We start from the raw sequence: 23,539 nt of genomic DNA, 5'->3' as shown, positions 1-23,539 counted from the left end.
TTGGCTGTAATTATACCTTGTGCCCCTCGTTGTAGAGAATCTTTTCTAAAGTGATTTTGATGCACGTGATAGAGGACAATGACAAATAAATGTTTTAAAATGGATTTGCAGTAATATTAACTTATCCTTTAATGGAAACACTAGTTGACTGACATTATGATTGACATATTTGCAAACTCTCTGCAAACTTAGATTGGTGTATTTTATTGTGTTTAGTATCAAACAGTGAGCTGAATTACAAAACCACATAATGATACATAAAAAATGAGGGATGTGGTGTTGATTAACGTAAATTAGAGGCTTTCAAACTGTGAGGTGTGGGAGAATTGACGGAGAAATTGAACTCCACCTCAGAGTCTCCGTTGAAATCTGAAAACACAGACATATATTTAACATATTTTGAGTCAGTCTGACTTCCTCTTTCAGATGATATTCTCTCCCATGTCCATCGGGAATAAAAAGTCTGCTTATAGCAAAACTTGACTTAAAATCATCACGTCCAATCTAATCCAATGATGGCTGTCTGTACACAAACGGGCACACTGCAAACAGGAACTGCTAACAGATAATTCGGCAAATCTTTAATGGTTGTATCTCACAGCTAACTGACTTCATGGCAACATTATACATCCTGTTTGCATCCCCCAAAGGCTCCAAATTATGGGAAACTTAGAACATGATTATCCAAGTGTAGTGTAGTGCGGGTGCTGTTGTCTTAATTTTGTCTTGGGGAAGGGGTGGGTTCGAGCTTGTTTCATTAGCATCTAATCTGTTCACCAGACTAACACGCTACAGATTGGTTAATCTAGTCCATTTTTGGCATTTTCAAGAGTTGTTGTTGTGCTTATTAGTATAATATGCAACTTCACCTTCTACGCTGCAGTCAGAATGATTAATATACTATAGCATACAAACCTTTCCTTTCCTGCCACCGTTAAATACATTGTATACATTGATTTAATTTCTAAATAACATGGAGTTTTTTTTATAGAGCCTTACAGATATATATAGTCCTATGAGGAAGCAACGATAATCAGGCCCAAAGCAAAAAGACAGTGTCTGTTTGAAACATGAATAAAACACTTTTGTCACAGGCTGCAGAAAAACACAATATTTGGTTGTTCTCTTGACATTGAATCTCTCACCAGAGGTCCATGCACACGGTTTGTGGCATCGCAAATAAACCTGTCCATCATGATAAATGTCTTCATGAATCCAGCGGTTGCCTACATGCAGCTTTCATAACACTACCCTTCTCTTCTGTGCCGTTTGAAATTCACGTCCTAAAGCCATTAACAGTAAAAACTTCCATAACTGCTGTATGAATAGCATTGACCTAAGAATATAAGACACTGTATGCCTGCTCCATCCACCATACACTCGGCTTAATTAAAGCGAGGTGATTATACAGAGTGAGAAGTGAAATTTTCATATTTTAAAATTGTATTTGGTCATGAATTATTAAATCCAATCACTATTAATCCAGTTTCCAGGTTAGGTGGCCGTTCAGCTACAGGTTAATAAGCATATACGGACTAAAACCAACTGAGTCAGCACTGATTGACTGCTGGGTTTTTGATTTACTAGATGTTCTTCCTCGGCAACTGAGGACACATTACTAACCAATTATTCATTTGAAAACTTTTTACTGGGGTTCAATAAATCACCCCTTATGTCAAATATGACCTCTGTGTTGTCCCAGTGCTGACTAGAGCAAGTTAGAGTGGAAAAAATAAGTCAATATTTTCGTTTGAAATATTCATATCACTCATAGGAGGTGCACGTTTACTGAAGTACAGTGTGTTTAAAAAACTGAAGTACTTGTGCTTTACCTGAGTATTTCCAGTTCATACTAATCTATAATTCAACTTCACTGTAACTCAGAGTTATATTTACTTTACAGATTCATAAAGCTCCTAAAATGTGATGCACTGTTACAAATGAAGCTACCCAACAGTATATGCTCAGTGCATTTTGTTTCTCTCTCCAGCTATTCTTAGAAATGTTATGTTGGGTTATATTTCATCAGTCCATGCACTATGAACATTGCTGCAAGACTGTTGACCTGGTCCAGAAGAACAAACCACATCACACCTATATATTATCTGCCTTACAATGGCTTCCCATCAGGTTTAGGGTTCATTTTAGTGTTCTTGTTGTACCATACATAGAGCCCTGCACTGTCAAACACCAGCAAACATCTCTGATCTGCTCCAACTGTAAAGAACAAGTCAGTCACTTAGGTCTTCTGACCTAATGCTTCCTGACTGCTCCTCATGCACGACTGAAAACAAAACGTGATCGTGCCTTTTAAAGTGGTGGCTCATCCTGTAGACTTATGTTCTGCTGTCTCTGTTGAAGCAGCTCAAAACATTTATTCAAAATGGCCTTTTGGTAGTGTGCTGTATATCTTCATGTTTTGGTAGTGCTCTTTTTTTTTTTTTTTACATATTGTTCTTGTAAAGCACTTTTTGACCATGCTCTGTGAAAATATTAAATAGATTATTATTAGTAGAAGTAGTAATCATATTATTATTACATAAATTAGGAAAAAATAAGCTCCACTTCAACCAGCTACAGCAGTAACATTTGTAATACTATGAGATCTATCCAGTGGTGGAAAGTAACTGAGTTTACAATACTTTACTCAAGTATTGTACTTAAGAACAGTTAAATGCTAACTGAGTATTTCTATTTCATGTTACTTTATACTTCTAGTTTTTTTGAGACCCAATGACAATACACAAAATACACAGAATGAACTCTGACTTACTACAACAGTGACACATTAATGCTTCATAATTCATTAAGATGATGGTGGAATGTAAGTGCATTTACCCGAGTATTGCACGTTTGTGGTACTCATTGAATTGACCTCACCTGTACCTGGATTACAAACTTTAAACAACCACAACAGTAAAATGCTACTTACACAATAATGCAGCAGTAATATTAATATAGTTAATTAATCTATGATGATATAGCAAGCCTCTGTGTGTTCTTGGGAGTTTTTGCATATTTTTCTATAAAATTCCTGTACCAAGGAAAGATCTAAATGCGAATTGTACTTATAATGTTCAATAATAGCAGTAATAGTGCTGTGCTATTACAGTTTAGGATCTGAGAATTTCTTCCACCGCTGAATACAGAACAGTCAGAGACATTTTTCATAGTTTGATATTGCTAATGACAATTTCATTATAGGAGTTTTAAAGGAGTATTTCTAAAGTGTGTTATTGCTACTTGACTCAGGAAAAAAAAAATCTATATACTATGTACTCCATCACTATACCATAGGTGTAATGTAATGGCTGTGACTTTCTGCAAACAAGCCAAGAGGAAAAAATATAGGGTTATTATTGATAATCAATATCTGAAGAAACAGTTTTGTGTGTTTTGAATCTTTTGTCAGGACATGTGTCTGTCACTTCTATGCTTCAGTTAACCCCAATCAGTTGGTGCCAGACCTCTATTGAACAATTTGTCTCATACACTGTAGATAAATAACACACACTGTGTGTGTGTGTGTGTGTGTGTGTGTGTGTGTGTGTGTGTGTGTGTGTGTGTGTGTGTTTAACTCTCTGATGCTGAATCAATGCGACACCTCAGGGATGGCACAGTGGAGAAGGAGGTGTAGAGAGTAGAAGGAGGAGGGGGGGGGTCGTATGCCAGGCTCTTTCTTCCCCCTTTTTTTTTTTTTTTTTAAAGGAGAGAGGTGTGTGCGAAATAATACCCGCTCATTAGGAGCGGGCCCGGCTCCTGGTTAATTCATCCTGGACTGTCATGGGTTTGTGTACGACCCCCGGGTAACACATAAATCACACGCAGAACCAACCGGTCGAGCGGCAAGCTTCATGCCCCTAACGCCGCTGATTTATCAACCAAATTACTGCGAGTCCTGCTCGGCCCCAACACTTTGCCGAGGAAATCACCGACTAACCCCTGAGCGAACCGATTTATTGAAAAGCTGTCCCCCTCCACCTCCATCTCCCCGCCCTGCCCCGCTTTCTGTGTCACTCCACTCATCTCTCACTGACTTAATTAAAATCTATCCCGTTGGCTCGTTGGCATTTATTACAACCACTGGGCTAATGAAACAAAGAACACGACAAAACCAAAGCTGCTTTGTGCCCATAAACGTTCATTAAACAACACACACTCACACACTCACACACACACACACACACACTGCTGCTGCTGACTGTACTTATTGGCAAAAGCATGAGCTCACTGGGATGTTTGTGTGTGTCTCAGTCAGCATGTAGAAAACACCAAAGATTAAAAAAACAAATAAAAATTAAAAAAAAAAAATCTTCCTGACACTGAGTTTCATGTCATTATTATTTGGTCCCACAATAATAATCTCAAAAATCATTTGAAAATTAATCAACATCAACATTCTTTTATAAATATATATTTTTACTTTTCTTCTGAGCGTATTAAGTGTGTGCGTAGAAGAGTATTAGTGGGAGAAGAAACTGGAGCTTCATTACTCCAAAAAAAGACATTTCATATTTCATGTTGTATGTGAACACATGTTTCTGTTTGCTGAGATGTCTTTCAATAACAGATAATGAAATGTTTTCCCACAGAGTGACATTAACAGACTTATTTAGGATGTTTAAAGTGTAACAGCTGCTTAAAAGTACTGTCAAATCACACACAGAGCTTATGAAGATTCATTTACAGGCCTACTTAACCATGATTCATAAATAGAGTCTCTGATACTCCAAAAAGAGGTAATGTGATATATTTTCTCTCAAGGTAAACATGTTGATTAAAACCATGTTTGTAAAATTAGAAAAAAAGTCATGAAGTAAAGGTGATAAAATGTTATTAAGTGTGTTTTTGGCGCCCACACAGACATTAAAAATAAACCACAAAGCTCTCTGAAGTTTGATCAGCGGTTAATAAAGTATTTTTCTAATCATTTCTCTAAACCCTTTTAATCAGCTTGACTTCTGAATCCACACAATCCTGTTTCTCTTTGAGTCTTTAAGATGTTTAAAGTTTAGTGATCAGGTGTCTATTAAAAACATTTGATTGAGGCCTAAGTGACTTAATAAATGCACTTACTTAAATCTGTCATGTTTGTTACCTCATACATGTACTATATGTATATGTGTGTGTGACTTTAGGAACAGAAATCTCAACTTAAAGATTCACTTTTCCAGAGAATAATAAAGATGAATAATAATATCAATCATAACAACTTTAAAACCTTTCATAGTGATGGAAATCTCCTTCATGACTAAGTGAACCTGCAGGTTTTTTGTGTCAAACCTCTGTATGAATCTTTATTAGCACTGATGTGTTTAAACTGAATATGTTTGGACTATGTGCACCACAGACCTCAGTTACAAATGACCTTATTTTCTCAGTCTGTTCGAGGGTTTTAGGCCCAGTACTGGTTTCTAAATCAAAGCAGGTCTAAACAGGATGCATGGTGTCTGATGTTGGCTGTAGGCCCGATCCAGTCCGGATCAAAGACTCCTAATGACAAAAGCTGCTAATTTACTCCGCGGCTGAGGGAGGGAGGTGATGGAGAGGCAGAGAGGGGAGGAGGTGAAGGTGAAGGTGGAGGTGGAGGTGGAGGTGGGGTGGTTGTAATAGGTTCTTGAAATTACGCCGATAATTAATTGTGCAAATTTGTTTCTATTAAATAAGAATAACACGTATTGAAGAACTCAATTAGTGTTAATTAATCCTGCTGCAGAAAAAAAAACACAACACCACTATTTGGAGGACTTTCTCTTCTTCTCTGATTCTTTCTAACCTCAGGGTGTGTTTTTTTTTCTTCCTCTTCTTCAGGTTTGGCAGCCTCTCCTCTCCTCTCCTCTCCTCTCCTCTCCTCTCCTCTCCTCCTGTTTCTCTTTTTTTTTCTTGCCTCCTCTTGAGAATTGGAAATAGGGGGGAGGATAGAGACGGGGAATGTGGAAGGTGCTAAATTAGCTGGCTGATCCGCGCTCATTGCCGCATACACATCCCCCTATTACTGCGCCCCAGCGCCGCTTAATATTCCGGGCATGGCGGGCGCGTCTAGATAGCAGATTTATCAAATGGGAAAATGAATGTATGATGATCAGTTAAATTGAAAATCAGCGCCCGGGTGACAGGCCGCACTGACACCTCGGTAATTAGAAAGAAAAATGATGGCGTCCGAATGCATAATAGAGCAAAAACAATTTACGCTATCCCCCCACGCCGTAATGATCGCGCGTTCAAATTGAAAATTTCTCCCGGTTGAAATTGAATTCATAAAGTGTGATGCATGAGCGGCACGGACACAGCGGGAGGGCCTGTCCGGTCCAGGCCCGGCGTGATCGATTGGTCGTTTGTGTAGTGCCTCCAAAACACCTCTCTCTCTCTCTCTCCCTCTCTCTCTCTCTCTCTCTGAGTTCACTCAATGTTGCATGTTGTAGCCCCATAGATACATAGATGAATGTTTAAATGTTTAAAAGACTGATATGATGATGGTCTTTTCCACAGAAAAGGCATATTTGTTCTTGTTTTGACATCCCTTTGAAGCTGAAATACCAAAACAATGTACAAAAGTCATATACTGCCTTAAAAAAACTGTTTCCACACAGGCTTTTAGATTTGATTTTAACCCCTTTTACCAAAGCGACAAGTCCAAATAAACATATTTGAACATATTATGATTATTTCTATTCACATTTTCGGTTTTAACAGTTTAAAGTGCTTGTTGTAGCCCCTTAGATCAGATATTCCCTCTGATGACATGCAGGCCTGTGTTTTTTGACAGTATATTGGTAACCCTGATTTTTCAGTTTATTTCTGTCAGTACTTAGAAATAAATCATTTCTAACAAAGACGCATTTTATTGGCTGGTTGTCTCTCCACACACACACACACACACACACACACACACACACACACACACACACACACACACACACACACACACACACACTATAAAGGCCTTGCTGAAGGGAGATCAGGAGATCAAGCCTATATTTTCTTAATTAATCGCACTCTTGAAACTAACCGATTACAATAAAGCGTTTCCTCTTCCAAAAAAGAAAAAAGAAAAAGGAGAAGAAGAAAAGTAGAAATTTGACACAGCACACGCGGAATGAACGATTTAATGTGATTGTTTCGGTCGAAGGGGACGTTTCCGGAGGCCTTATGGGAAAATAATGTCCTTATGAATTAAATAATAGGGTTATTACTTTCATTGATTTTAGCTGTCTGGGAATTTAGTGTTCAGCTTCGGTCTTAACCCATCCTCCTCCTCCTCCTCCTCCTCCTGCTCCTGCTCCTGCTGTTTTTCACTCTCGCTCCCTCCTCGTCCTCTTGTCTAATTATTTTCCTATAAGCCCCCTTCGCTTCCTACAGCGCAAATAGCAGAGTCACTGAGCGAAAATTATGTAAATATTATTAAAGGGACTCAGGCACGGAAATTCATTTTAGGTCGGCGCAGCAAACTAAAGCTCTGTCCCTCGGATCCCCCTCAATTTATTTGCAAATAAAGGCGAGGTTGACCGGGAGGGATCAGGGATATTTAGCCGGGCTGTCAACACGCAGCTCCTCCGTGCACTGGCTCGCCAGAATTAATGGTTTTAATAATTGGGAATTCAGTTTCCAGGGAATTGGTGGCGTTTACACTTCATAAGCTAAAACACACTCTTTCCTAAGCGCGTGTGTGTGCGCACGTCCACCCCACCACAATGTGTCCCTAAACATCTTTAATTCAACCATTCTTCTTTCTTTCCACTTTTTTTTTTTTTTTTTTTTTAGCTTGGTCACAAAATTATTAATGCAAGCTCGGCACATCACTCGCCTCCCTTTTTTCCTCTCCTATATCTTTATCTGTCTCCCACCTCCTCCTCCTCCTCCTCCTCCTCCACCCCGAGGGACTCACAGTCCTATTAGAACAAATGACGAGGGGCCCAGGCGCTTTTGTAAAAAGACGCAGGCAGGCGGGCGCGCGCCTGTCCTATTATGTGCGACACATGATCAATAGGGCGATAACGCAGCAACATCAATATAAGCGACAGAACAATGAGGGATATCATCGAACATCTATCTTAATATAGCCGACTACAAGGGCCGTCTGACAACCGCGGCAGCTCATGAAAATTCCGCCCCACGAATCTACCACCATCTCATCCTCCTCCTCCTCCTCCTCCATGCGCTCAATAGACTATGCGCACTCACGCACGGTGGCAAACACGCACACATACACACACTACCCGCTTGCAGCTGGCGCGGCTATTATTTTCCCATTTCAATTTGACACCCCTGCCTTTCATGCTAATTCTATTATTGTAGGAAGTTTATGTGATTCCATATCACTAGAAATCGGTAATGTCTAATAACCCTATGGGCTGAAAAGGAGGGGTTGGAAGAAGAAAAAACTGCCTCCAGACCCGCGGCAGCCAGTGGGAAAATAATTACTTTCATATCAAAACTCAGCAGGAGGCGCAGGGTCCTATAGCCCGCGGCCACTAACCTCATTCCAGCTCGGCCTTTCAAATGAATAAATTTGTTAAAGCAATAAATACAAACAGCCAGACGGACTTGAGCCCAAGCTCCGGCTCACTACACAGAGAAAAAGGAGGATTTATCTGCTGTAACACGACAAAAACTCCAGCTGCCATGATCCAAGGTTCTGCCACACAGCAACCTCCCCCTTTTTTTCCCTCCACCCTCTAACATGGCCCTCGAAAGACAGTGATTCAATTTAAACAATAACTTTATTTATCAAAATGTTTACATATAAATATCATTTTCTCGTTTGATGTTGTTGTTTTTTTGTTGTTGTTTTTTTTACAATATTTTTTTTTTTTTTTTACAATATGAGGATTTTTGTTGTGTGTAAGATGTTTTATTGTAGCCTAGTTTTATTTTCTGTTACAAGTCGGTCACCAAAAAAGAAAAAAAATAGAGAAGGAACCTGCTTCTAAAAGGTGTTTTAAGGCCTAAAGCCTGAATATGAGGATAGCCACAGCCTTTCTTTTAAGGGGGACCATCTGGATTGATCACACATTATGATTAAAAAATAGATGAGAATTAAGTCTCCTGATTCCTGATATGTTTTAGAGTGTCTCAGCAGAGCTTTGGGAATGTTTGAATAGTCTGAGCGTTGTTCCTGGTCCTTTGTTTATGTTTGCTCCTTGCAAGTGTTAGTCCATATCGACATCCTCTCCATCTGTTCCGGGTGTTTCTTGACAGTCTGTGTTTGCCTTGAGACGCTCTGAGAGGTCTGGAGACGCTCGCTCCTCTCTTGCACCCTTGTCTTTTACACACAGCTCGGCGACTTGGCAGCCGTTGGTCGCTGCCTCCGTTCGGACTTTCAAACTCCTCTCCTCGCTACTGTCACTGGGCTGTGTGGAGCTCAGCCTGGCCAGAGCCGTCTGAGCCACACTGTTTGGCGGCGGAGGAGAACCAGGAAATCTTCCATTACTGCAGTCACCACCACCACCACCACCACCACACTCCTCCACGTCTGTTCCATCCACTCTATTGCTAATGTGATTGTGGTGATGCTGCGTGCTAGGCTCCGTATGATCCGAGTTTAGAGGCTTAGTGACAAAGCTGGAGAGGTCAGAGGGAGCAGGGCTCCCTTCACTTGGCAGACACCTCTGTCCCAGGCTGAGCCTGTTAATGCCATTGTCCTGACACGGTGAGGCCTTCAGGGCTGTTTGGGGCACTAGAAAACCCAAGGGCTGATGGGTAATGGGGTAAAGCAAGAAGTGACCTTTACCCACCAGTGTCCTCTGACTGGGCAATGAGGGGAAGTCCAGCTGAGATTTCCGTCGAGGCGTGGCGTCAGAGAGGAGGCTCTCCACGCTGAAAGGGTTGCGTTTCTGCAGGGCAGAGGATCTAGGGCCTCCAGGGCTGGAGCTGTGCGTGCTGCTCGGAGAAACCTGCTCCGGTTCTCCTGTGGTTCTTTGGTTTTGGTGGTTTTGTAGTTGGCTGAATTCGTGTCGTGTTTGGTCACAGCTGGATTCAGTTTGGTGTCCTCCTGCAACCTTTGTTGCTGGCAGTTCGATGTGAATAGTCCCATTACAGCTTGAAGACTGCTGCTCGCTGTCGGTGAACTGGGAGACCCCGCTGTCGCTCTCTGAACCTCCAGGTGTGTGGAAGTTGTCACCTGCGAGAAGTTTGTTCTGAGATTTCAGCAGCTTCCTCTCCTGTTTCCGTTTCTTCTTCTCGGCCCGCTCCTGCTCCCTGCGTGCGATCTCCTCAGGGTCCATGGGCTCGCCACTGCACGTGGTCGGGTGGGAGTTGTGAGCGGGCCGACCCGGCCCTTTCTTTGTGTTCTCCTTCTTTCTCCATTTTGCACGCCGGTTTTGGAACCAAACCTACAAACACACAGGTGGAAAATCAACATGTGAGATGATTTATGTTTGGAAATAGTTTGTCAACACCTGTCAAACACCATCTATAAGTTCATTCAGAATATGAGTGGTGATTATTCTGGTATAGCAGATAATTAATCGTCAACAATTTTGATCATCAGTTAATCATTTAAATAATTTTGTCATGGAAAAATTGCAGAGGTGAACTTGTTTTAGATTCTCTAATATGATATTATTTGCATTTGTATCACTGTAATTCAAATATCGTTGTCTCACACTGCTGGTCAAAATAAAAACAAAAGAAAATCAATGCTCTGGGGAGCATGTTTTACTATTTTCTGACTTTTTCCAGATTAATCATAAAGGATCAATTAATCTGCAATGAACACAAATGTTAGTTTTAAGTTGTTTTCTGTTTATTTTAGGCTGTACTTCACATTAACATGAACACCTCCATGTTTAGAGTTGATTTGATTAAAAATCTGTGGTCATTTTTTGAGGATTAGTTTGTGTATTTTAGCTAGTTTTCTTGGATTGAACCCCCTAAGAGAAATTAATACAGTGAAGTTGTCTCCATGGGACAAAATGTCACTGATGGTGTGTGTTTAGACAACCTCAGACAACTGACCTCACACCTGCCTTGACAATAAATCAGTGTCAGAGTGGTTATCAGATGGTAAAGGACAAAACCATATTGCCTACAAATCCAAACAAATTCCACAAAGCCCTGAAACAAAGTGAACGCTCTGTCCTCAGCCAGCCTGTGTCTGTGTCTTTGTTTACTGCAGCTTTAAACATCTAAAGACTACATTAGGTTAATTGGTCACAGAGGTGGACCAGCAGATGCACACATGTGCCGGTGTTAATTACCAATGAGTCTGCGTAATGGGTAACTCCACCAATTACATTTAATTGTACCGTAGCTAAATCAGCCATATCCCGTCTCTATATATTCTTTCACACCCAGCGCTCCGCTCATATGGGGCTTAACATTTCCACGGCAACACCCAGCTCTCCTCCGTCCGTACCGAGCCAAGAGAGGACACTGCCCCCGCCTGAGAGCTCTCACTGCCCGGCCTCTGGGCGCGCTCAGGGCCGTGTGTTCGGCGCTGATAACGCCAGGAGTTTAGCATGCAGAAGTAGGATCCGCTAACATTGCATAATAAGGACGGGACACCAACATCATGTGCGACAATGGCGCTTCTTATGAATTGTTAATGTTGGTTCTATCTTTCCTCCGCAAACCTGGTGATAAAGGAGCGCTAAGCAGCTTGAGGGAACAATAATCTGAGGTTTAAGGAGCGAAATCCCCAAACAACATCCAGCAACGACGAGCTCTGCTCCTGTCCCGCTTTTACCCGATCCAACCGTGCGTTACAACTCTGTGAGGCTCATTTAGAAAATGCATGAATATACGATAAATTATCATAAATCGATACAGTGATTACATACTGAGCAAATAATACCTACTAATCCTCTGTCTTTATTATTATTATTATTATTATTATATTATTATTATTATTATTATTATTATCAAATTAAATAAACCTCTAATCGTGAAAATCCTTTTATAAACAATTATTTAATTTTTATTTTAATATATATTATTTGCTCAAAAAAACCTCTTAAGCTCTTGGATATTGCTAAATAGTTATTCTAATATAGATTATTATTATTAGAATTATTTATTACTTAAATAGTAGTATCCATTACATTATGTAAACAGTTTTCACACATATAAAAATACCATAATCTTCAAATATATATCATACAAAAAATATCATACTTTTGCTATTGTATGTATTTTGTCTTCATCAGTATAATAATCAGAGCTAGGATAAATTATAACAATATAATAATAATAATGATGATAATAATAATAAATTTAGCTTAAATTAATTTTAACCTCAAATTGAACCACCTCAAATTATAGTTATAGGGCAACATTGTTATAAATTGTTGAATAATTAGATATATTACAAATGGTAATGGAAGAATACTAGTTATCATTTTCAACTCTTGGTTTGCTCAGTAAATAGCCTCGTTTTTTATTAACCCATGAATCAATAGGTTGCCTCCATGCATTATTCAAAAGAGACCCTTTATTGATGCTTTGATAACTGACAAATAGCTGTCTCAGTGTGGGGTGGTAGGCCTTCATGGGCATCACTGCCCCTCTCACGTTTTTCTTTATAACTGTATGTTTTTGACATGGAGGTAAGATTGTATTAAAAAGAAAATCTAAACAATGTTTCTCCTCCACCAGCTGATTTAATACATAAATGCATAAATGCTTCTCAGATCATTTGACTCGTGTCTTCTGGTCTTTACCTGAACCCTGGACTCCACGAGGTCAAGCCTGAGCGCGAGCGCCTCCCGCATGAACACATCCGGATAGTGACTCTCGTTGAAAGCCTTCTCGAGCTCCTCCAGCTGCCACCCGGTGAAATTGGTCCTCGTGCGTCTCCGTTTACAACCGGGACTGTCCTTATCCGGGTCCCCAGAATCTGCATTAGTCGACGTGCGTGTGTGTTTGTACAAGAGTGTGTTTAGATGTGTGTGTGTGTGCGTGTGTGTGTGTGAGTGAGTGAGAGAGAGGAGAGACTGTCATGGCAGAATTTGCTTGTAAAGCATCAGTTTAGTGTTGAACTGACTGCTGTCACATGTTTGAAATATTCTGCAGACCCTGAACTCTAATAACAAATAATATCACAACATTTAGACCTACAACAAACTTTAATGATAATTGATATTTTTAAAAACCTCCCCGATAACTGCTTAATCCAGTTTGGACTCAAGAATCAGCAGCTAATGTCAATAATCATCCAGATTAATGGAAAGATTTTACCATTTTAACACAGTGCAGTTTTTTTGCAGCAAAGATAGAGATAGATAGATCTTTGATAGATATTTAAAAACTAAAATACGGAACTTTTTTTCCATCTATTTTTAAATTCACCAAGCTCCAAAACTTTTCAACAAACATGCTTCTTTCTGTAGGCTGACTTTCTAGTTGAAAATCTGTCCTCAAAGGCAAAGTGTTTAACTCCACCACAAAGTGGCCACAAAACAAGCCACTTCTGTTGAATACTCTTCCTCTTCTAATGCACTGTTTCCACATTAATGAGACAAAAAGGAGCCAGGCCTACCTGAGAGTTTGAACTGCTGGCTGTCGGACGAGAGCAGCGGGTTGGAGCCGACCACCGAGGCCGAGCAGGAGCCGTTAAGTAATCCGTCTATAGAGAAGGGGACGGCGGCCGCGGACTGTAGCTGGTGCCCGCTGGTGAGCTCGTAGACGTGCTGGTGATGATGGTGGTGGTGGTGATGTGGACCGAGCGGGTACGGGAACCCCACCAACCCGCCCAAGGAGCCTCCGAACTGGGCGTGAGGATGCTCGAGTACCCGACTGTCCATGCTCGCCCGAGCTGCGGCGGGGCCGAAGTGAAGATGCAGAGGGAGGCAGTGTGGCTGAACATGCAGTCAGGGAAAAAAACAAAAAAAAAACAAAAACAAAAAAAAGTCAAGGAGAGGAGGAAGAAGCTGCGAGGAAGAGGAGGAGGTGAAGGCGGAGGGGGAGAGAAGGAGAACCCAGGCAGACTGCCGTCTACCGCGGCCACGGTACGGTCTGGAAAGTGGAAACACGGCGGTGGTGGAGGAGCTCGGGCTATACGAGGTATTTCACGTTTACGGTCCAACCGAGATGTCAACCTTGCTCTTTCTCTCCGCGAGCCAGCTCATTAGGACTCCTCCATCTGCTCGCGGGACCAATAAGAAACGTTAATCGCTCTGTGACGTCAGAGACGCGGTTAATGGAGTAACGGAAGGCAGAGCGCGAGGAGAAAAAAAAAAAAAAAATAGACGCAGGCGTTTTTTTTTTTTTTTTTTCTTTAACAGATCGATCGCTAATTACACCTGCGCACGCGGTCCTTTAATTCAACCCTGTCAAAACAATGAGGCTAAGGCGGCGCGTGCAAACCAAGCCAAGTGATTGATATGCCGACTCCATTAAATTCTCAAGAATATAACCTGCATATATTTATATTTATAAATATTTGAGAAAACGCGTTTTCTTCTAACTTACTCACTCCTTCTCTTCCCCCGTGCCTCCTCTCTTACTCAATGCGTGCGCGCTCCCGCATCATGCGTGTGTAAGTGTTTTACAGGGGCATTCAGGGCCAGATTGATCCAATAACAGCGCCTTTATCATCCCCCCCAAACCCCCCCTTTTCCTGAGCTGTCACATCGCATTTTAAACTACAAGCCTCTCTCCATCTCCCGGGCACCCTCCACCACCTCCACCTCCACGTATCCAATGAGTGAGCCGTCCTACCAAAGCCAAAACTCCGCATCATTATCTCGATTTTTCACCTGAACAGCTTACACCGATGTTTAGTTGTAAATGACGACCGGAGTGGGTTGTAGCCTACATGATGTGACGTTACCATGAATTCAATAGTCACACATGCAGCCGCCATTCAGCTTGAAAATGTGCATGTTTTTGTTAAAGGATAATGTTATGCGATTTTTTTTTTTTTTACCCCTGACTTTATTGTGCAGGGATCCTTACTCATCAAACATAAAATATAAATAAGATGTAATGCTTGTCAAGTTTTAATTAGCTTCAATTAATTCTTAATTGTGTATAATTAACATTTCTAAGCTATTAAACTCGATATCAATTATGAGAACCTCACCTCGAGGTCCACTTCATATCACATGACAACTGGTGAGCTCCACCTGCTGAGGATGATCATGTGATGTGATTGAAAGCTCCACAATATGGATCATGAGGTGGGATTGTTTTATACTGTAAGCGTCCAGACTGAATTTTAAAAGCCAGTTACAAGAATCCACCCAATATCAGTAAAATTCATTCTTCAACAGAGAGAGAGAAGTGCAAATTCATGTAAAATAATCTGCATATGCATGAATGTTTAATGCTGATTAATAAATCCCACATAGACTGTGTTTTTATATTATGTTTACATTTAATCTGGTACTCTTTCCTGAGAAATTAAAGAACAAATAAAGGTCAACAAGTAAAAGAAAAACTAAATTAATTAATATGTAATTTTTGTAATAATATGAAATACAAAACCCAAAGAATAAAACCTGTATACATGATAGTGTCCATAGTGTCCATAAAGCAACAAAACCGCACAATGACTAATTAACATTTGATATAATTCTGCCATGATTAATAACTATAATAAATTCACATGACATGTTTACTCACACACTACCTGAAGCAGCTCTACAGATATATCTTGGGTTATAGTTAAAGCATAACGACTAAAACAATTTACAATTATGACACAAAGGGTTTGCAAACAAGGACAAACATTTCTAATTCAAATTGTTTTAGTCATGAGCTGTGGCCTTACTAATGCTCCATATTATGTCACATTCATACAATAAACATATGAGTGGATGAATTAGAAACACTTTTCTGTTGTTTATTTGGTGTAGCTTCTGCAGGCTAAGTGCTCAGCTGAGCCCTTTCTCACTTTGCACCTTTTATTAGTGGCACTTCAGCTTAACAACACAGGTTTGTGTTCCTCTAAGTGCCTCTTCTTTGAATGATGATCTTCTTTTAATGAAATCAACCACACAATGGACACAAAGCATTTAAAGCAACAAAGTTGTGAACACAATGGAGTGGGACCCTGGTGGTATTACGTCGACCACTATTATTGCTCCACTATGTAGAGTTTAAGAAACCAGCCAGTCATTGTGTAGCTCGTTGGTCAGTCAGAAGCAGAACCAGCTTGTTTATTTGGGCATCTTGTCATGTGTTCTGACTCGGATAGGTCCAATTTGAAGAATGTTTATAGATTGTGTTGAATAATTTGGACTGTTGAGATTTTTAAAGACCGAGACGAAACACAGGATGAGAAAACCAAAAGATACTACAGTCCATTTAGTGACTGTGTGGGTTCCTTAAAGAGGGCTTGTAACAACGATGTCCATAGTAACTATTAGAAACTAATTAGTGCTCCTCTTCAAATTAGAGTGTATACTCCGTACATATATACTGTATTTCTAAATATTCACTCTATAGAATATGCAGTTATAGAAAAACACAACAAGGAACAGTGCAGGATTTAATGTCATCTAGCGGTACAGTTGCTGATTGCAAATCCCTTGCCTCACCTTCTCCTTTGTAGCATTAAGGAGAAACTACCATGGCCAGAAAATGTGTGGCAAAATACGAAAGGCCAGTTGAGCCAGTGTTAGTTTGTCCATTCTGGGCTACTGTAGAGGACATTTCAACATGGTGGAGACCGTGGAAGAGGACCCATGGCATCTCTAAACATAAAAGGCTCATTCTATGGTAACAAAAACATGTATACACTAATGAAAATATATATATTATATTTAATTTCTACAATATTCTGTAAATAGAGACACCTAAATCTGACACAATGGGCCTTTAAGTAGCAAACAAACATGCATTAGTATCCATGTATTTTTTTAACTAAAGAGGTACTGAGTTTAGCTAGACTAAAACTGGAATACTATGTCTACAAGTTGGGCATGGGGGTCGCTAACATGCTGATTTTCAGCAGGTATGTTTATCTAGTTAGTTAGTGTGTTTGCTAATTACCACTAAATGCAAAGTTAAGCTGAGGAATGCAATTGATTTTTCAAGTATTTGGTGATATAGGAATCTGGTAGATTTTGATAATCTGTGATGAAAAGTTGGGGGGTCATCAAGTTTTATATAGTTCATCCTGTGAGGGGAATTAATTTTATAGCAATCCATCTAATAGTTGTCAAGACATTACCTTAAATGTCAACTTCATGGTGGAGCTAAAGGATAAGCAGCGGATGACCACATATCCTCTGGAGACCATGAATGTCTGTAGAGAAAGATATACTGTATTTGTGCCAATCTATCTAATGTTGAGATATTTCAGTCTGGACCAAAGTAGTTGATCCACAGAGCAGCTGAAAACTAAAATTAAGAATTAATAATGCGAGAAAGTAAATTTTTCTCTCCCAGAAAACAAAACTGAAAATGATTTTTCTTTAAAACAATGCACAACACTAACAAAGCTGTTTTCACAAATCTGAATACACTGTGTAGAAATGTGGTGTCTGTCTGGTGGAGATTAGAGAGAGAGAGAGAGAGAGAGAGAGAAGATGACTGCAATTAAAATTTCAAGTTATCCTATCGAGTTAAGGGTCTTGTCTAATGCAGGGGAAACGGTGCTCGAATTGAAGTGTGCATTGGAAAATGAAAGGTTTTGAAATTTACAATCATGGCACAGGCCAGGAGCAACTGGGTGTCCAGGTGGACATCTTTGGGGAAGCGATGGAGGGAGTAGAGAGAGAAAGATTATACATATAAATTGTAAACGGTGTCGCAGGGGCCAAATCTTGCCCGAGGCAGTGACTGCTTCATTTTGTGTTAAATTTCTTGACAGAAAGCCACCCGCGTGCTGGTGAATACTGAATGGTAATCAGAGCTGGTTGAATAAGTGCCTCCCCCTCCCTCTTCCATTACTGTGAATTAATTCGACTTTATTTATCCAATTTCTGGAGCTGACAGAATGTTAATTTGAGTTGAGATTTCTCTCTGCTGTTCTGCCTGTGACCCGTAGCCCTGGGATTGGCGTGTTGTAATAACCTGAATCTTTCACCAGAAGCTCAGATAATTGTTACCTTATTAGCATGTAAATTGTTTAATTAATATTATTATGAAGAACCATATAATCCCTCAGTTACTTGACCCCGAGTCCACACACGAGCAGGCTTTCTGCATTTCAATGTCTAGTTTTTAAATGGACTCTTTAATGTTAGCTGGTCGTCAGACTGTTATAAACCCCCTTTTCCCCCCAATCTTAGTGCAACTTTGAACGGCTTGAGAGGCTCTTTTTGATGTAACCCTTTCTTTATCTCCCTCTTCTGCTCTCTCTATCCCCTTTTTATTTCTTTGCAGCTCTTTCTGATGTGTATTTATTTTTCTGCTGCCATTTTTGAACATCAAAACCCAACGCCTTCTTGTCATTTGCTTATAAAAGCTCTGTTTTCAAAACCTCCTCCCCCCCCCTCCTTCCACTTTCCCAGTGGCTGTGCAAGCCAAACACATGCAGTGCTCGATGAAAAGCAGCCCTTGACATGAGGTCCTAAGAGACTGCAGCATTTAAATTCGCTTTTCTTCCTTCCGCCTCCTTTTTTTTTCTTTTTTTTTTTTGGCTGGGCACGAGTGACATTGTCAGATGCTAGCTTTAATTAATTTGATAATAAGATGGGCGACTCACATACAGGCCAAGGTTTGGCTTGCCTTGCCTCTAGCCATCCTCCCCGCTCTCATCTCTCTGTGCAGGCAACACAACCAATCCTACACTTAAGGGAGAAAAGAAGAAAAAAAACAAAAACATTGGTCTCCCTCTGTCATTCTAAGATCTGAAGCAGCCTTCAGAACTGTGGAGTTACAGGGAATCCCCGACTAAAGACCAGTCCATGTTCAGTTTTGAGCTGATGTCTCTCAGGTATTTTCTGGATGTATGAATGAAATAGACTAATATTCATTTACAGAACATAACATAACATACAACATATATTTGTTTGTATCTCATTATAATTGACATAAAATGCTGGTACGGTTATAATTCTCTTAAGCCTTCAGCAGAGACCTGTAGGTTATAAATTCAGACAGAAATCCTACGCGATGATTAAAATAACCTGAAGGGGGCGCAACAGTGAAGAATTGCATTTGATGGTAAATTCTAGTCTATAGTAATCTGGGTTTAGGTTAAGGAGTGATGATTATTAACAAACTACTACTGTATCAGCAAACAGTATAGGCTGTTGTATAAGCTAGATCGTCTAGTGCCTCCTCTCTTATCAATGCGTGCGCGCTCCCGCATCATGCGTGTGTAAGTGTTTTACAGGGGCATTCAGGGCCAGATTGATCCAAAACAGCGCCTTTATCATCCCCCCCCAAACCCCCCCTTTTCCTGAGCTGTCACATCGCATTTAAACTACAAGCCTCTCTCCATCTCCCGGGCACCCTCCCACCTCCACTCCACTCCACGTATCCAATGAGTGAGCCGTCTACAAAGCCAAAACTCCGCATCATTATCTCGATTTTTCACCTGAAAGCTTACACCGATGTTTAGTTGTAAATGACGACCGGAGTGGGTTGTAGCCTACATGATGTGACGTTACCATGAATCAATAGTCACACATGCAGCCGCCATTCAGCTTAAAATGTGCATGTTTTTTGTAAAGGATAATGTTATGCGATTTTTTTTTTTTTACCCCTGACTTTATTGTGCAGGGATCCTTACTCATCAAACATAAAATATAAATAAGATGTAATGCTTGTCAAGTTTTAATTAGCTTCAATTAATTCTTAATTGTGTATAATTAACATTTCTAAGCTATTAAACTCGATATCAATTATGAGAACCTCACCTCGAGGTCCACTTCATATCACATGACAACTGGTGAGCTCCACCTGCTGAGGATGATCATGTGATGTGATTGAAAGCTCCACAATATGGATCATGAGGTGGGATTGTTTTATACTGTAAGCGTCCAGACTGAATTTTAAAGCAGTTACAAGAATCCACCCAATATCAGTAAAATTCATTCTTCAACAGAGAGAGAGAAGTGCAAATTAAGTAAAATAATCTGCATATGCATGAATGTTTAATGCTGATTAATAAATCCCACAGAGACTTGTTTTTATATTATGTTTAACTTTAATCTGGTACTCTTTCCTGAGAAATTAAAGAACAAATAAAGGTCAACAAGTAAAGAAAAAACTAAATTAATTATATGTATTTTTGTAATAATATGAAATACAAAAACCCAAAGAATAAAACCTGTATACAGGATAGTGGCTAGTGTCCATAAAGAAACAAAACCCATGAGACTAATTAACATTTGATATAATTCTGCCATGATAATAACTATATATAAATATAATTAAATTCACATGACATGTTTTTCACACCACCTGAAGCAGCTCACAGATATATCTGGGTTATAGTTAAAGCATAACGACTAAAACAATTTAAAATTATGACACAAAGGGTTGCAAACAAGGACAAACATTCTAATTCAAATTGTTTAGTCATGAGCTGTGGCTTACTAATGCTCCATATTATGTCACATCATACAATAAACATATGAGTGGATGAATTAGAAACACTTTCTGTTGTTATTTGGTGTAGCTCGGAGGCTAAGTGCTCAGCTGAGCCCTTTCTCACTTTGCACCTTTTATTAGTGGCACTTCAGCTTAACAACGCAGGTTTTGTGTTCCTCTAAGTGCCTTTCTTTTGAATGATGATCTTCTTTTAATGAAATCAACCCACACAATGGACACAAAGCATTTAAAGCAACAAAGTTTGAAAAAAAAAATAGAAAAAAACACAAAGACAATGGAGTGGGACCCTGGTGGTATTACGTCAACCACATTATTGCTATATGTAGAGTTTAAGAAACCAGCCAGTCATTGTGTAGCTCGTTGGTCAGTCAGAAGCAGAACCAGTTGTTTATTTGGGCATCTTTTCAGTGTTCTTGACTCGGATAGGTCCAATTTGAAGAATGTTTTAAGATTGTGTTGAATATTTGGACTGTTGAGATTTTTAAGACCGAGACGAAACACAGGATGAGAAAACCAAAAGATACTACAGTCCATTTAGTGACTGTGTGGGTTCCTTAAAGAGGGCTTGTAACAACATGTCATATAACATTAGTAACTATAGTGCCCTCTTCAAATTAGAGTGTATACTCTGTACATATATACTGTATTTCTAAATATTCACTCGTAAGAATATGCAGTTATAGAAAAACACAACAAGGAACAGTGCAGGATTTAATGTCATCTAGGGTACAGTTGCTGATCGCAAATCCCTTGCCTCACCTTCTCCTTTGTAGCGATTAAGGAGAAACAACTACCATGGCCAGAAAATGTGTGGCAAAATAGAAAGGCCAGTTGAGCCAGTGATAGTTTGTCCATCTGGGCTACTGTAGAGGGCATTCAACATGGTGGAGTCCGTGGAAGGGACCCATGGCATCTCTAAACATAAAAGGTTCATTCTATGGTAACAAAAACATGTATACACTAATGAAAACATATAATTATATTTAATTTCTACAATATTCTGTAAATAGAGACACACATAATCTACACAATGGGCCTTTAAGTAGCAAACAAACATGCATAGTATCCATGTATTTTTTAACTAAAGGGGTACTGACGAGTTTAGCTAGACTAAAACTGGAATACTATGTCTACAAGTTGGGCATGGGGGTCGCTAACATGCTGATTCAGCAGGTATGTTATTTAGTTAGTGTGTTTGCTAATTACCATAAATGCAAAGTTAAGCTGAGGAATGCAATTGATTTTTCAAGTATTTGGTGATATAGAAATCCGGTAGATGTGATGAAAAGTTTAATCAAGTTTTTATATAGTTCATCCTGTGATGACCACATATCCTCTGGAGACCATGAATGTCTGTAGAGAAGATATACTGTATTGTGCCAATCATCTAATGTTGAGATATTTCAGTCTGGACCAAAGTAGTGGACCACAGAGCAGCTGAAAACTAAAATTAAGAATTAATAATGCAGAAAGTAAATTTTTCTCTTCCAGAAAACAAAACGAAAATGATTTTTCTTTAAAACAATGCACAACAGTAACAAAGCTGTTTTCACAAATCTGAATACACTGTGTAGAAATGTGGTGGTCTGTCTGGTGGAGATTAGAGAGAGAGAGAGAGAGAGAGAGAGAGAGGAGAGAGAGAGAGAGAAGATGACTGCAATTAAAAATTTCAAGTTATCCTATCGAGTTAAGGGCTTGTCTAATGCAGGGAAACGGTGCTCGAATTGAAGTGTGCATTGGAAAATGAAAGGTTTTGAAATTTACAATCATGGCACAGGCCAGGAGCAACTGGGTGTCCAGGTGGACATCTTTGGGGAAGCGATGGAGGGAGTAGAGAGAGAAAATTATACATAAAATGTAAACGGTGTCGCAGGGGCCAAATCTGCCCGAGGCAGTGACTGCTTCATTTTGTGTTAATTTCTTGACAGAAAGCCACCCGCGGGCTGGTGAATATGAATGGTAATCAGAGCTGGTTGAATAAGTGCCTCCCCCTCCCTTTCCATTACTGTGAATTAATCGACTTTATTTATCCAATTTCTGGAGCTGACAGAATGTTATTTGAGTTGAGATTTCTCTCTGCTGTTCTGCCTGTGACCCGTAGCCCTGGGATTGGCGTGTTGTAATAACCTGAATCTTTCACCAGAAGCTCAGATAATTGTTACCTTATTAGCATGTAAATTGTTTAATTAATATTATTATGAAAAACCATATAATCCCTCAGTTACTTGACCCCGAGTCCACACACGAGCAGGCTTCTGCATTTCAATGTCTAGTTTTTAAATGGACTCTTTAATGTTAGCTGGTCGTCAGACTGTTATAAACCCCTTTTCCCCCAATCTTAGTGCAACTTTGAACGGCTTGAGAGGCTCTTTTGATGTAACCCTTTTATCTCCCTCTCTGCTCTCTCTATCCCCTTTATTCTTTGCAGCTCTTTCGATGTGTTTATTTTTTTTCTGCTGCCATTTTTGAACATCAAAACCCAACGCCTTCTTGTCATTTGCTTAAAAAGCTCTGTTTTCAAAACCTCCCCCCCCCCCTCCCTCCATTTCCCAGTGGCTGTGCAAGCCAAACACATGCAGTGCTCGATGAAAAGCAGCCCTTGACATGAGGTCCTAAGAGACGCAGCATTTAAATCGCTTTTCTTCCCTTCCCGCTCCTTTTTTTTTTTTTTTTTTTTTTTGGCTGGGCACGATGACATGTCAGATGCTAGCTTTAATTAATTTGATAATAAGATGGGCGACTCACATACAGGCCAAGGTTTGGCTTGCCTTGCTCTAGCCATCCTCCCCGCTCTCATCTCTCTGTGCAGGCCAACACAACCAATCCTACACTTAAGGGAGAGAAGAAAAAAAAACAAAAAACATTGGTCTCCCTCTGTCATTCTAAGATCTGAAGCAGCCTTCAGAACTGTGGAGTTACAGGGAATCCCGACTAAAGACCACCATGTTCAGTTTTGAGCTGATGTCCTCAGGTATTTCTGGATGTATGATGAAATAGACTAATATTCATTTACAGAACATAACATAACATACAACATAATTGTTGTGTCTCATTATAATTGACATAAAATGCTGGTATTTATAATTCC

General features: G+C 39.9%; 1 protein-coding gene across 1 annotated transcript; it reads right to left on the bottom strand.

The window, feature by feature from the left end:
* Positions 1-8,818: 8,818 nt before the first annotated feature.
* LOC104926850 (homeobox protein unc-4 homolog) lies at positions 8,819-14,145 on the bottom strand. Its single transcript, XM_010740802.3, has 3 exons — positions 13,478-14,145; positions 12,660-12,835; positions 8,819-10,331 (listed from the first exon to the last, which is right to left on the bottom strand). The coding sequence occupies exons 1-3, from the start codon at positions 13,740-13,742 to the stop codon at positions 9,150-9,152; spliced, it is 1,623 nt and encodes a 540-aa protein (XP_010739104.1). The 5' UTR covers positions 13,743-14,145; the 3' UTR covers positions 8,819-9,149.
* Between the last annotated feature and the right edge of the window lie 9,394 nt (positions 14,146-23,539).

The sequence above is a fragment of the Larimichthys crocea genome, chromosome X (genome assembly GCF_000972845.2).
Source record: "Larimichthys crocea isolate SSNF chromosome X, L_crocea_2.0, whole genome shotgun sequence".
NCBI lineage: Eukaryota > Metazoa > Chordata > Actinopteri > Sciaenidae > Larimichthys > Larimichthys crocea.
The sequence above is the reverse complement of the archived record's forward strand: the minus strand, read 5'-3'. Positions and strand labels throughout refer to the sequence as shown.

Bases quoted from the DNA above. Each gene is read 5' to 3' on its own strand.
- LOC104926850 (XM_010740802.3), bottom strand. From the start codon at position 13,742: ATGGACAGTCGGGTACTCGAGCATCCTCACGCCCAGTTCGGAGGCTCC. The intron at 12,836-13,477 runs GTAGGCCTGGCT...CGACTAATGCAG, and splicing joins CCAGCAGTTCAAACTCTCAG to ATTCTGGGGACCCGGATAAG. The intron at 10,332-12,659 runs GTAAAGACCAGA...GTGTGTTTGTAG, and splicing joins TCGTGGAGTCCAGGGTTCAG to GTTTGGTTCCAAAACCGGCG.